General features: G+C 47.1%; 1 protein-coding gene across 1 annotated transcript in view; it reads left to right on the forward strand.

The window, feature by feature from the left end:
• LOC115122244 (steroid hormone receptor ERR2-like) overlaps window positions 1-12,384 on the forward strand; it is a 146,241-nt gene extending 133,857 nt beyond the window's left edge. Inside the window, exons 6-7 of the mRNA XM_065008575.1 lie at window positions 1,227-1,496; window positions 10,681-12,384. Coding sequence (XP_064864647.1) covers window positions 1,227-1,496; window positions 10,681-10,925 — 515 coding nt within the window. The 3' untranslated portion in view covers window positions 10,926-12,384. The remainder of the gene's footprint in view (window positions 1-1,226; window positions 1,497-10,680) is intronic.
• Window positions 12,385-15,414: the final 3,030 nt, after the last annotated feature.

Here is a 15,414-nt window from a genome sequence, read left to right on the forward strand (position 1 = left end):
ACACAGTGGCAGAATACCTGTCCACCGTGACTGACCCAAGCTTAAGGAAAACACCCCAACCCGTAAATCTCCCAATGTGTAGCAGATGTCCTCCATCAGCAGTGTGTGTGTGTGTGTGTGTGTGTGTGTGTGTGTGTGTGTGTGTGTGTGTGTGTGTGTGTGTGTGTGTGTGTGTGTGTGTGTGTGTGTGTGTGTGTGTGTGTGTGTGTGTGTGTCGGATGTCTTCTATCAGTGTAGTGTGTGTCAGATTAGAAGCCTGAATCAATACCCCTAGCATTCAGAGAGCTGATTACTATCTGCTAATCAATGAGACCCAACCACTCTTCTCTCTCTCTCCCTCTCTCTCTCCTCTTTCTCTTTCTCTCTCTCCTCTCCCTCTCTGTCTCTCCCTCTATCTCTCCCTCTCTCTCTCTCTCTCTCTCTCTCTCTCTCTGTCTCTCTCTCTCTCTCTCTCTCTCTCTCTCTCTCTCTCTCTCTCTCTCTCTCTCTCTCTGTCTCTCCCTCTCTCTCTCTCTCTCTCTCTCTCTCTCTGTCTCTCCCTCTCTCTCTCTCTCTCTGTCTCTCTCTCTCTGTCTCTCCCTCTCTCTCTGTCTCTCTCTCCCTCTCTCTCTCTCTCTCTCCCCATGTCTTGCCAGAGGTTGCTTCTCTGTCCTGCTGATAGAGTGTATAACCCACCAGCTGTATGTTCTTAATGTCGTCGTTCAGCCACGACTTGGTGTAACATAAGATACTACAGTTGTTAATGTCTCGTTGGCAGGATATACGTGCTAACCAGCTCGTCCTATTTATTTTCCAGTGATTGATTGTTAGCTAACAGGATGGAAGGCAAGGGCAGATTATCCTCACAAGGCACCCTGATCTTTTTCCATGAAATCTCCATTTCCAGCCAATAACGGGGATCTGGGCCTGGTCGAGGGTCTTTATTATATCATTGAAAAACAACTCTTCGTCCGGTTTGATGTGAGTTCTGATGTCCAGGAGCTCTTTTCGGGTCATAAGAGACAGTAGGAGCAACATTATGTACAAAACAAGTTACGAACAACGCGAAAAGACAAACAAAATAGCTAAGCTAGTTAAGAGCCCGACAAGACGGCAGCCCTCCCCTCCGGCGACATCTAATGGAGTATACAGGGTACAGAGCCAATGTGCGGGGGGGCACAGGTTAGTCGATCCAATTATCCTATTCCTGATAAACCAACATCTTTTTTGTCTCCTTCCCCTCCCAGGATTCTCCAGCCTGTCTCTAGCAGACCAGATGAGTCTACTGCAGAGCGCATGGATGGAGATCCTGGTCCTGAACATCGTGTTCCGCTCGTTGGCCTATGAGGAGGAGCTGGTGTATGCTGAGGACTATGTGGTGGATGAGGAGCACGCTCGTCTATCTGGCCTGCTGGACCTGCACGTTGCCATTCTGCCTCTGGTCCGACGCTATAAGAAGCTGAGCATGGAGAAGGAGGAGTTTGTCACACTTAAGGCCATCGCACTCTCCAACTCAGGTAGGACAACGGACGACAGAGATGGAGAGATGCAAAAAAACATAAGCGCAAACACACACACACACACACACACACACACACGCACACACACACACACACACACACACACACACACACACACACACACACACACACACTAATATAAACCTAATCTAAACCTATTGATAAACAGTCCCCCCTCTGAAGCGTGACAGTAGGGTACATCTGAATGGTAAATCTCTAATAAATCTTTTATCTGACATATAATTAAAACAAACAAAGAAATGAAACAAAACAAGTGATGTTCTATCTGACCTCCACACAGAGATAAGAAACGGGACGAAAGGGTCGGCAACACAGCTCTTTCATTAAATACCACTATAGTGTGTGTGTGTGTGTGTGTGTGTGTGTGTGTGTGTGTGTGTGTGTGTGTGTGTGTGTGTGTGTGTGTGTGTGTGTGTGTGTGTGTGTGTGTGGGGATGTCCTTGCCTCTTCTGAGTGCATGTGTGTGATTGCCAGTGCTCGTTCTCTCTCTCTCTCTCTCTCTCTCCCCCCTCTCTCTATCTCTCCCTCTATCTATCTCTCCCCCTCTCTCTATCTCTCTCTCCCCCCTCTCTATCTCTCTCTCTCCCCTCTATATCTCTCTCTACCCCTCTATCTCCCCTCTATATCTCTCTCTACCCCTCTATCTCCCCCTCTATCTCTCTCTACCCCTCTATCTCTCCCCCCTCTCTCTGTCCCCCCTCTCTCTCTCTCTGCCTCTATATCTCTCTCTCTCCCCCTCTATATCTCTCTCTACCCCTCTCTCTCCCCCTCTATATCTCTCTCTACCCCTCTATCTCCCCCTCTATCTCTCTCTCTCTCTCTCTCTCCTCTATCTCTCCTCTATCTCTCCCTCTATCTATCTCTCCCCCTCTCTCTATCTCTCTCTCTCACCCTCTATATCTCTCTCTACCCCTCTATCTCTCCCCCTCTCTCTCTGTCCCCCTATCTCTCTCTCTGCCTCTATATCTCTCTCTCTCCCCCTCTATATACATTTACATTTACATTTAAGTCATTTAGCAGACGCTCTTATCCAGAGCGACTTACAAATTGGTGCTTTCACCTTATGACATCCAGTGGAACTCTCTACCCCTCTATCTCCCCCTCAATATCTCTCTCTACCCCTCTATCTCCCCCTCTATATCTCTCTCTACCCCTCTATCTCCCCCTCTATATCTCTCTCTACCCCTCTATCTCCCCTCTATATCTCTCTCTACCCCTCTATCTCCCCCTCTATATCTCTCTCTACCCCTCTCTCTCCCCTCTATATCTCTCTCTACCCCTCTATCTCCCCTCTATATCTCTCTCTACCCCTCTCTCTCCCCCTCTATATCTCTCTCTACCCCTCTATCTCCCCCTCTATATCTCTCTCTCTCCCCCTCTATATCTCTCTCTACCCCTCTATCTCCCCCTCTATATCTCTCTCTACCCCTCTATCTCCCCCTCTATATCTCTCTCTACCCCTCTATCTCCCCCTCTATATCTCTCTCTACCCCTCTATCTCCCCCTCTATATCTCACCCCTCTATCTCCCCCTATATCTCTATCTCTCTCTATCCCCTCCCCCCTCTCTCCCCGCTTTATCTCCATAGCAGGCAACAAGCTCTCACTGCAGAATTAGATGTTTTTCCACGTTTCACCAAACATCACATTTTGAAGTTGCTCTAAACGTCCAATTTCAAAATTGCAAAAAAAACGATTGCCTGATCACTGGAATTGAAGACAAGACCCTTGGTGCCGGAACGAGCAGATTAAAGTGCTCCCTGTTGCCGCCTAGTGGCGACATCCTGTATTTAGGCTCCAGACGTTTTAATAGGAAACAACTCTACGGTTAAGTTAAAGCATTCATTCTGACTAGGTTAAGAATTAACCCTTTACACTCTATATGGAAAGGTACATATTGAAATGGTATCTTACAGAAGTAATATGAAAAGGATAACCATGGTAGCAATTGAAAAGGGAACAGTTTGGATATCACGGGAAAATGATTAGACCTTAAGGTGAGGACACAACAGTTCACCTGACACAAGACTGAATCCAAACATTACACTGTTGATTTTACGTGCATTTCACATTTACTGTACTTTTCACTCCATTCGTTGATAAAATCTGAAAATACTCTGGACTGGCTTAAGATGGGCAAAAGAACACAGACACTGGACAGAGGTACTCTGCCTAGGAGGCCAGCATCCCTGGAGTCGCCTCTTCACTGTTGACGTTGAGACTGGACAGAGGCACTCTGCCTAGGAGGCCAGCATCCCGGAGTCGCCTCTTCACTGTTGACGTTGAGACTGGACAGAGGAACTCTGCCTAGGAGGCCAGCATCCCTGGAGTCGCCTCTTCACTGTTGACGTTGAGACTGGACAGAGGAACTCTGCCTAGGAGGCCAGCATCCCGGAGTCGCCTCTTCACTGTTGACGTTGAGACTGGACAGAGGAACTCTGCCTAGGAGGCCAGCATCCCGGAGTCGCCTCTTCACTGTTGACGTTGAGACTGGACAGAGGTACTCTGCCTAGGAGGCCAGCATCCCTGGAGTCGCCTCTTCACTGTTGACGTTGAGACTGGACAGAGGCACTCTGCCTAGGAGGCCAGCATCCCGGAGTCGCCTCTTCACTGTTGACGTTGAGACTGGACAGAGGCACTCTGCCTAGGAGGCCAGCATCCCGGAGTCGCCTCTTCACTGTTGACGTTGAGACTGGACAGAGGAACTCTGCCTAGGAGGCCAGCATCCCGGAGTCGCCTCTTCACTGTTGACGTTGAGACTGGACAGAGGACCTCTGCCTAGGAGGCCAGCATCCCGGAGTCGCCTCTTCACTGTTGACGTTGAGACTGGACAGAGGAACTCTGCCTAGGAGGCCAGCATCCCGGAGTCGCCTCTTCACTGTTGACGTTGAGACTGGACAGAGGAACTCTGCCTAGGAGGCCAGCATCCCGGAGTCGCCTCTTCACTGTTGACGTTGAGACTGGACAGAGACTCTGCCTAGGAGGCCAGCATCTGCCTCTTCACTGTTGACGTTGAGACTGGACAGAGGAACTCTGCCTAGGAGGCCAGCATCCCGGAGTCGCCTCTTCACACGTTGAGACTGGACAGAGGCACTCTGCCTAGGAGGCCAGCATGAGTCGCCTCTTCACTGTTGACGTTGAGACTGGACAGAAGAACTCAGCCTAGGAGGCCAGAGTCGCCTCTTCACTGTTGACGTTGAGACTGGACAGAGGAACTCTGCCTAGAAGGTCAGCATCCTGGAGTCACCTCTTCACTGTTGATGTTGAGACTGGACAGAGGAACTCTGCCTAGAAGGCCAGCATCCCGGAGTCGCCTCTTCACTGTTGACGTTGAGACTGGACAGAGGAACTCTGCCTAGGAGGCCAGCATCCCGGAAGGCCGTTGAGACTGGACATCAGCCTAGGAGGCCAGCCGGAGTCGCCTCTTCACTCGTTGAGACTGGACAGAGGAACTGAAGGTCAGCATGACTGTTGATGTTGAGACTGGACAGAGGAACTCTGCCTAGAAGGCCAGCATCCCGGAGTCGCCTCTTCACTGTTGACGTTGAGACTGGACAGAGGAACTCTGCCTAGAAGGCCAGCATCACAGAGTCACCTCTTCACTGTTGACGTTGAGACTGGAGAGGTTAAGTGAAGTGGAATGAGCATTGGGGCTCATTTGTTTCCATGTGGTCCCCTACCAATCAATGACTGTTTGGAGGGTCCTGTGCCCCTACCAATCAATAACTGTTTGGAGGGTCCCCCTACTAATCAATGACTGTTTGGAGGGTCCTCCTACTAATCAATGACTGTTTGGAGGGTCCTCCTACTAATCAATGACTGTTTGGAGGGTCCTGTCCCCCTACTAATCAATGACTGTTTGGAGGGTCCTGTCCCCCTACTAATCAATAACTGTTTGGAGGGTCCTGTCCCCCTACTAATCAATGACTGTTTGGAGGGTCCTCCTACTAATCAATGACTGTTTGGATGGTCCCCCTACAAATCAATGACTGTCTGAAAGGCATTGTCCCCATACTAATAAATTACTGTCTGGAAGGTCCAATCCCCCTACTAATCAGTGACTGTTTAGAGGGTCCTGTCCCTCTACTAATCAATGACTGTTTGGAGGGTCCTGTCCCCCTACTAATCAATGACTGTCTGGAGGGTCCTGTCCTCCTACCAATCAATGACTGTTTGGAGGGTCCTCCTACTAATCAATGACTGTTTGGAGGGTCCCCCTACTAATCAATGAATGTTTGGAGGGTCCTGTCCCCCTACTAATCAGTGACTGTCTGGAGGGTCCTGTCCCCCTACTAATCAATAACTGTTTGGAGGGTCCTCCTACTAATCAATGACTGTTTGGAGGGTCCCCCTACTAATCAATGACTGTCTGGAGGGTCCTGTCCCCTACTAATCAGTGACTGTTTGGAGGGTCCTGCCCCCCTACTAATCATTGACTGTTTAGAGGGTCCTGTCCCCCTACTAATCAGTGACTGTTTAGAGGGTCCTGTCCCCCTACTAATCAGTGACTGTTTAGAGGGTCCTGTCCCCCTACTAATCAGTGACTGTTTAGAGGGTCCTGTCCCCTACTGATCAGTGACTGTCTGGAGGGTCCTGCCCCCCTACTAATCAGTGACTGTCTGGAGGGTCCTCCTACTAATCAATGACTGTTTAGAGGGTCCTGTCCCCCTACTAATCAGTGACTGTTTAGAGGGTCCTGCCCCCTACTGATCAGTGACTGTCTGGAGGGTCCTGTCCCCCTACTAATCAATGACTGTTTGGAGGGTCCTCCCCTACTAATCAATGACTGTTTAGAGGGTCCTGTCCCCCTACTAATCAGTGACTGTTTAGAGGGTCCTGACCCCTACTGATCAGTGACTGTCTGGAGGGTCCTGCCCCCCTGCTAATCAGTGACTGATTGAGGGCATTTTCTCCTGCTTCCTGCCTGACATACTGAGAAATGAGGGAGCTTTCTATTTAGTCTTCAGATGACTCCTCAAGAGATTAATGAGGGATGGGGAGGGAGGGAGGGAGGGAGGGAGGGAGGGAGGGAGGGAGGGAGGGAGGGAGGATCAGAGAGGAATAACAGAATGAGAGGTATAGAGTAGTAGATAGAGAGAGAGGCCAGCCAAGGTGTCATATTGTCTCATGGAGATCTGGTCTGTGTGTGTGTGTGTGTGTGTGTGTGTGTGTGTGTGTGTGTGTGTGTGTGTGTGTGTGTGTGTGTGTGTGTGTGTGTGTGTGTGTGTGTGTGTGTGTGTGTGTGTGTGTGTGTGTGTGTGTGACAGCTCTGGAAATGTATGGCCATTGACTTGGTAATTAGCGCAGTATCGACGGGATTGACGCCAGCCTGCTGACGGATTATCTGGAAATTGTTTCATGAAAGTTGCCAGGTCGCAATTGTAAATGAGATGTTGTTCTCAACTTGCCTTAAATAAAGGTGAAATAAAAAAAATACAAAAGTTAGTTATGCATTCTGCCTCTCTCTCTCTCTCTCTCACTAACACGCGCACACACACACACACACACACACACACACACACACACACACACACACACACACACACACACAGAGTGGAGCGGAACACATGTGCGGTCCACGTAGCCTAGTTAATGTCCCCTGATAGAAAGGTAATTTACAACAGAAGAGAGCTGGCTGCCTGGTAACAGACAATCAGTCAGTTAAGAATGTAATTAGCTCTCTACTTTACGTTTTTCTGCCTCATTTACATGTTCTGTCTTCTACTGCTCTATTTTTAAAGTACTCTGTTCCTGATTCTCTGGAATTTTGGTCATAAAATGTAGGGATTTGACACTTCATTTATAAACAGGCAGACCCCTTGGTTGAGTCAGCCAGTCATTTATAAACAGGCAGACCCCTTGGTTGAGTCAGCCAGTCACTTATAAACAGGCAGTCCCCTTGGTTGAGTCAGCCAGTCATTTATAAACAGGAAGTCCCCTTGGTTGAATCAGCCAGTCATTTATAAACAGGAAGTCCCCTTGGTTGAGTCAGCCAGTCATTTATAAACAGGCAGACCCCTTGGTTGAGTCAGCCAGTCACTTATAAACAGGCAGACCCCTTGGTTGAGTCAGCCAGTCATTTATAAACAGGCAGACCCCTTGGTTGAGTCAGTCAGTCATTTATAAACAGGCAGACCCCTTGGTTGAGTCAGCCAGTCATTTATAAACAGGCAGACCCCTTGGTTGAGTCAGTCAGTCATTTATAAACAGGCAGACCCCTTGGTTGAGTCAGCCAGTCATTTATAAACAGGCAGTCCCCTTGGTTGAGTCAGCCAGTCATTTATAAACAGGCAGACCCCTTGGTTGAGTCAGCCAGTCATTTATAAACAGGCAGACCCCTTGGTTGAGTCAGCCAGTCACTTATAAACAGGCAGACCCCTTGGTTGAGTCAGCCAGTCATTTATAAACGGGCAGTCCCCTTGGTTGAGTCAGCCAGTCATTTATAAACAGGCAGTCCCCTTGGTTGAGTCAGCCAGTCATTTATAAACAGGCAGACCCCTTGGTTGAGTCAGCCAGTCACTTATAAACAGGCAGACCCCTTGGTTGAGTCAGCCAGTCATTTATAAACAGGCAGACCCCTTGGTTGAGTCAGCCAGTCATTTATAAACAGGCAGACCCCTTGGTTGAGTCAGCCAGTCATTTATAAACAGGCAGACCCCTTGGTTGAGTCAGCCAGTCACTTATAAACAGGCAGACCCCTTGGTTGAGTCAGCCAGTCATTTATAAACAGGCAGACCCCTTGGTTGAGTCAGCCAGTCACTTATAAACAGGCAGACCCCTTGGTTGAGTCAGCCAGTCATTTATAAACAGGCAGACCCCTTGGTTGAGTCAGCCAGTCACTTATAAACAGGCAGACCCCTTGGTTGAGTCAGTCAGTGTCTCGTTAAAGAAACAAATTCAAACCAAGATGTTGTCCAGTGTTCACAGATTTCCCAGTTGACACAACCAGACAATTTCTAAGGCATGTGAAGTGTCAACTCCCTCCATCCAGGACATGCTGCTGTGGAAATGAAGTGCACTTCTGAGAGCCTGATCCAAATCAGGAAAACCAACTGCAATTGATTTAAAAAATCAGTCAAGTAGACTTTCTATGAAGTGGAGTTTTTTTGGGTTGTTTTTTTATTTTAGGACTGTTGTTTTAAAGGGGACTGCTTTCTCTTTCTGATGGAAATTAAGGCCATCTGCCGCTAGAGTTGAACGATGCCCTCCTAACGCACACACGCACACACACGCACACAAACACACGCGCGCACACACACACACGCACACATACAGCTAATGCAGTCATCTGAATTCATTAGTAGATGGTCCGGGATACAAATAAATATTTTACTTATCCACAGAATATGTAGATTTATACAGTCTCCCTGGAGTCCCAGTACACACATTTATTTAAGTCCAGTGATTAACTATAAACTAAATAGAGAGAGTTTTTTTTAAATGTATACTTGCTAAAAAAAGGAGCCACAGAATTTAAAGTGGAGAGAGAGAGAGAGAGAGAGAGAGAGAGAGAGAGAGAGAGAGAGAGAGAGAGAGAGAGAGAGAGAGAGAGAGAGAGAGAGAGAGAGAGAGAGAGAGAGAGAGAGAGAGAGAGAGAGAGAGAGAGAGAGAGAGAGAGAGAGAGAGAGAGAGAGAGAGAGAGAGAGAGAGAGAGAGAGAGAGAGAGAGAGAGAGAGAGAGAGAGAGAGAGAGAGAGAGAGAGAGAGAGAGAGAGAGAGAGAGAGAGAGAGAGAGAGAGAGAGAGAGAGAGAGAGAGAGAGAGAGAGAGAGAGAGAGAGAGAGAGAGAGAGAGAGAGAGAGAGAGAGAGAGAGGAGAGAGAGAGAGAGAGAGAGAGAGAGAGAGAGAGAGAGAGAGAGAGAGAGAGAGAGAGAGAGAGAGAGAGAGAGAGAGAGAGAGAGAGAGAGAGAGAGAGAGAGAGAGAGAGAGAGAGAGAGAGAGAGAGAGAGAGAGAGAGAGAGAGAGAGAGAGAGAGAGAGAGAGGAGAGAGAGAGAGAGAGAGAGGAGAGAGAGAGAGAGAGAGAGAGAGAGAGAGAGAATTCATTAGAGAGAGAGAGAGAGAGAGAGAGAGAGAGAGAGAGAGAGAGAGAGTGAGAGAGAGAGAGAGAGAGAGAGAGAGAGAGAGAGAGGAGAGAGAGAGAGGAGAGGAGAGAGGAGAGGGAGAGGAGAGAGAGGGAGGAGAGGTAGAGAGAGAGAGGGAGGGTGAGAGAGAGGGAGAGAGAGAGAGAGAGGTGAGAGAGAGAGAGAGGAGGAGAGAGAGAGAGAGAGAGAGGAGAGAGAGAGAGAGAGAGAGAGAGAGAGAGAGAGAGGTGAGAGAGAGGGAGGACAGAGAGAGAGAGAGGTGGGAGAGATTGCGAACAATCAAGTTTTATTTGCTAGAGAGGGAGAGAGAGGGGAGTTTGAGGTAGAGAGAGAAGGAGAGGGTGAGAGAGAGAGAGGAGAAGGAGAGGAGAGAGAGGGTGAGAGAGAGAGAGAGAGGGAGGGTGAGAGAGAGAGAGAGAGAGACTTTTTGTTTGCATTAAGTAAAAGACATCCAAAGGTTATTTATTTTCTCTCTCTCTCTCTCTCTCTCGCTCTCTCTCTCTCTCTCTCTCTCTCTCTCTCGACCCTGACCTTTCTCTCTCTCTCTACCTCTCTCTCTCGCTCTCTCTCTACTCTACCCTTCCCTCTCTCTCTCTCTCTCTCTCTCTCTCTCTCTCTCTCTACCTCACCTCTTTTTACCTCACCTCTCTCTCCCTCTCTCTCTCTCTCTCTACCTCACCTCTCTCTCTCTCCCCCTCCCTCTCTCTACCTCACTCTCTCTCTCTACCTCACCCCCTCTCTCTCTCTCTCCCCTCCCCCTCTCTCTACCTCACCTCTCTCTCTCCCCTCTCTCTCTCTGTCTCTCTCTCTACCTCTCTCTCTCCTCCTCCCTCTCTCTCTCCCCCTCCCTCTGTCTCTCCCCCCCCTCTCTCTGTCTCTCTCTCTACCTCTCTCTCCCCCTCCCTCTCTCTCTCCCCTCCCTCTCTCTCTCCCCCTCCTCTCTCTCTGTCTCTCTCTCTACCTCTCTCTCTCCCCTCCCTCTCTCTCTCCCCTCCCTCTCTCTGTCTCTCTATCTCACCTCTCTCTCTCCCCTCCCCTCTCTACCTCTCCCCCCCCTCCCTCCTTCTCTCTCTCCTTGTAGACTCCAGGCATATAGAGAATGTGGAGGCTGTGCAGCGGCTCCAGGACTCTCTCCATGAGGCCTTGCAGGACTTAGAAGGTGGCCACAACACGGAGGACCCTCGGCGGACAGGAAAGCTGCTGATGACCCTTCCCTTGCTCCGTCAGACCGCCGCCAAGGCCGTGCAGCACTTCTACAGCATCAAGGTGCAGGGAAAAGTGCCCATGCACAAACTCTTCCTGGAGATGCTGGAGGCCAAGGCTTGATAATTGGGCGGGGAGGCTTGAATGACAGCTGCATCGCCCAATGAGGATGAAGGACAGCCCCTGAATAGGAGGGGTGATGCTACGGAGAACCTATGACAGTGACATTATAACGCTGATCGTTGTTTCTATGGAACAAAATTAATGAGGAATAGAGGGAAACGAGACAAACTGATTTTAAGGGTGTATATAAAGATGCTGTGTACAGAACTGCTGTTATAATCAGAGACTCTTCAGGCTAGATCACCTGTAACTACTGAGAGGTTTGGTTTCTTTTCACCTTGTGAATAGGAATGGTATGATCTGATCAATCTGATTGGTTAGAGCCACTCAAGTATCTGATCAATCTGATTGGTTAAGAGCTACTCAAGTATCTGATCAATCTGATTGGTTAGTGCTCCTCAAGTATCTGATCAATCTGATTGGTTAGTTCTACTCAAGTATCTGATCAATCTGATTGGTTAGTGCTCCTCAAGTATCTGATCAATCTGATTGGTTAAGAGCTACTCAAGTATCTGATCAATCTGATTGGTTAGTGCTCCTCAAGTATCTGATCAATCTGATTGGTTAAGAGCTACTCAAGTATCTGATCAATCTGATTGGTTAGTGCTCCTCAAGTATCTGATCAATCTGATTGGTTAAGAGCTACTCAAGTATCTGATCAATCTGATTGGTTAGTGCTCCTCAAGTATCTGATCAATCTGATTGGTTAAGAGCTACTCAAGTATCTGATCAATCTGATTGGTTAGTGCTACTCAAGTATGATTTTTTTCTGTTTTTAAATTTTTATGTCAGTTGTATAACATTATATTCTGGTATATATCCCAGTCAACAGTTTAGACACACCTACTCATAAGGGTCTTTCTTTTTGGTTGTTGCTATTTTCTACATTGTAGAATAACAGTGAAGACATCACAACTATGACATAACAGATATGGAATCATGTAGTAACCAAAAAAGTGTTAATAAACAAAACAAAAATATTTGAGATTCTTCAAAGTAGCCACTCTTTGCCTATTTGATGACAGCTTTGCATACTCTTGGAATTCTCTCAACCAGCTTCATGAGGTAGTCACCTGGAATGCATTTCAATTAACAGGTGTGGCTTGTTAAAAGTGAATTTGGAGAATTTCTTTCCTTCTTAATGCGTTTGAGCCAATAATTTGTGTTGTGACAAGGTAGTGGTGGTATACAGAAGATAGCCCTATTTGGACAAAGTCCATATGATGGCAAGAACAGCTCAAGAAAGCAAAGAGAAATGACAGTCCATCATTACTTTAAGACATGAAGGCCAGTCAATACGGAAAAATTCAAGTACTTTGAAAGATTATTCAAGTGCAGTCGCAAAAACCATCAAGCACTATGATGAAACTGTCTCTCATGAGGACCGCCACAGGAAAGGAAAACCCAGAGTTACCTCTGCTGCAGAGGATAAGTTCATTAGAGTTACCTGCCTCAGAAATTGCAGCCCAAATAAATGCTTCACAGAGTTCAAGTAACAAACACATCTCAACATCAACTGTACAGAGGAGACTGTGAATCAGGCCTTCATGGTGGAATTACTCCAAAGAAACCACTACTAAAGGACACCAATAATAAGAAGATACTTGATTGAGCCAAGAAACACGAGCAATGGACATTAGACCGGTGGAAATCTGTCCTTTGGTCTGATGAGACCAAATCTGAGATTTTTGGTTCCAACTGCCGTGCCATTGTGAGATGCAGAGTAGGTGAACGGATGATCTCTGCATGTGTGGTTCCCACCGTGAAGCATGGAGGAGGAGGTGTGATGGTGCTTTGCTGGTGACACTGGGCGGCAGGGTAGCCTAGTGGTTAGAGAGTTGGACTAGTAACCGCAAGGTTGCGAGTTCAAACCCCCGAGCTGACAAGGTACAAATCTGTCATTCTGCCCCTGAACAGGCAGTTAACCCACTGTTCCCAGGCCGTCATTGAAAATAAGAATTTGTTCTTAACTGACTTGCCTGGTTAAATAAAGGTAAAATAAAATAAAAAAATAAAACACTGTCTGTGATTTATTTAGAATTCAAGGCACACTTAACCAGCATGGCTAACACAGCATTCTGCAGCGATATACCATCCCATCTGGTTTGTGCTTAATGGGACTGTAATTTGTTTTTCAACAGGACAATGACAGGACAATGACCCAACACACCACCAGGCTATGTAAAAGCTATTTGACCAAGAAGGAGAGTGATGGAGTTCTGCATCAGAAGACCTGGCCTTCACAATCACCTGACCTCAACCCAATTGAGATGGTTTGGGATGAGTTGGATAGCAAAGTGAAGGAAAAGCAGCCAACAAGTGCTCAGCATAGGTGGGAACTCCTTCAAGACTGTTGGAAAAGCATTCCATGTGAAGTTGGTTGAGAGAATGCCAAGAGTGTGCAACACTGTCATCAAGGCAAAGGGTGGCTACTTTGAAGAATCTAAAATATATTTTGATTTGTTTAACACTTTTTTTTGGTTGCTACTTTATTTCATATGTGTTATTTCATAGTTGTGATGTCTACACTTTTATTCTAGAATGTAGAAAATATCTAAAAAAATAAATAAAGACCCTTGAATGAGTACGTTTGTCCAAACCTTTGACTGGTACTGTATATGTACTGTATATTGGGTCATTTTCCCTAGGAATGGATTGGGTTTGGCAGTTATTGTGTTGTATTACTTATCAAAGAAGCACATCCACACACCTTTAGGGGGTAAGAGTTTGAGCCCTTCGTAACCACACCTGAGCTGAAATAAAATAAGCCTTCCGTTGTCAGGGAGCCTTCCGTTGTCAGGGAGCCTTCCGTTGTCAGAGAGCTTTCCGTTGTCAGAGAGCCTTCCATTGTCAGGGAGCCTTCCGTTGTCAGAGAGCCTTCCGTTGTCAGGGAGCCTTCCGTTGTCAGGGAGCCTTCCGTTGTCAGGGAGCCTTCCGTTGTCAGAGAGCCTTCCGTTGTCAGGGAGCCTTCCGTTGTCAGAGAGCCTTCCGTTGTCAGGGAGCCTTCCCAGAGTCCCCCGAGAGTTTTTTTTATCCTCTCTGTTATATCACACAATATTTTACATAAAGCTGCTTTTTTTTTTTTTTAAATGACCATAGAGTGAATTCTGCTTCCTGTTTTCTTTTTTTGCCAAGGAAGGTACAGTGTCATGACAACCCTACACGATACTGGTGTCATGACAACCCTACACGATACTGGTGTCATGACAACCCTACTCTGTTATGCCCTGAGCAGAGGGAGCAGGGTTTCCCACTTCAGAGATCCCATGTGCGGAACAGAGCTAACCCTCCAACCAATCACAGTAATGTAATGTGTAGCTAATTATAGCTAAATACAGAAGACATAGACTGCTGTTCCCTTGGCACCCACCAACCCCTACCTAACAGTTATAACCTCACACAGCTCCTAGGAACAGAGTTGACACAGTGAGAGGTCTCCTATAAAGAACCCCGTTGGGACAGAGCGGACATGTGCAGCCCCCGGACCTCCCTCCTATCACAGAAGAGATAGACTGCTGTTCCCTTGGCACCCACCAACCCCTACCCTCCCTCCTCTCAAAGGTGTAACGATCAAACCGATACACTGTTCAGAGCATCTCCTCTACAGTCAACTATAGTCTACTGTAATGTTGACAATGAGATGGAGCTATGGGAATGGAAAGGTCGATGATAACTGCCAAAGGCTGTGTTTACACAACTCTGATATTTTTTCCCACTAATTGATCTGTTGTCAAAAAAATATCAGAATCGGGCTGCCTGTGTGAACGCGGCCTAATTCAGCAGGGCTTCTGAGTGGCGCAGCGGTCTAAGGAACTTTAGCTCAGTGCTAGAGGCGTCACTACAGACCCTGCTTCGATTCCAGGCTGTATCACAACCGGCCGTGATTGGGAGTCCCATAGGGCGGTGCACATTTGGCCCAGCGTCGTCCGGGTGAGGGTTTGGCCATGGGTTGGCCGTCATTGTAAATAAGAATTTGTTCTTAACTGACTTGCCTAGTTAAATAAAGGTTAAAAAATATATATATACACATTAATAATAATATATTCCATTTAAACTCCAGTCAATTCAGAAGTTAAACCAAATTCCAAATGTACCCTTATAAAAAAAACATTGAAGAGAATTAGAACTTCCTCGAGTTGAATGGAATTGACCCCAACACTGTAATTCAGTCATTTAAAGGATCTCAGGACAGTGATAATGTGTCCTTTGTACTGGTCCAAGATCAGTTCTCTCCCCAACTGCCACAGTATTTTAATCTATTTGGAATATAAATTAGCTATGCAGAGACTTACTTCCTATTCCAATAGCTCCTTGAAGCTTACAACCAGACATTATATTGTAGTACATTTGGGAGTAGCACCGACCGGTACTTGAACCTGGGTCCAGCAACTGTCAAGCAAACACCTTACTCATTACGGCAAGAGGTATCAAGTCTCATGACAAGGGTTGTGAGGTGTTGGGTAAAGGTCGCTACAATATGATTAACTAT

The sequence above is a fragment of the Oncorhynchus nerka genome, linkage group LG24 (assembly GCF_034236695.1).
Source record: "Oncorhynchus nerka isolate Pitt River linkage group LG24, Oner_Uvic_2.0, whole genome shotgun sequence".
In the NCBI taxonomy this organism is placed as follows: Eukaryota; Metazoa; Chordata; class Actinopteri; order Salmoniformes; family Salmonidae; genus Oncorhynchus; species Oncorhynchus nerka.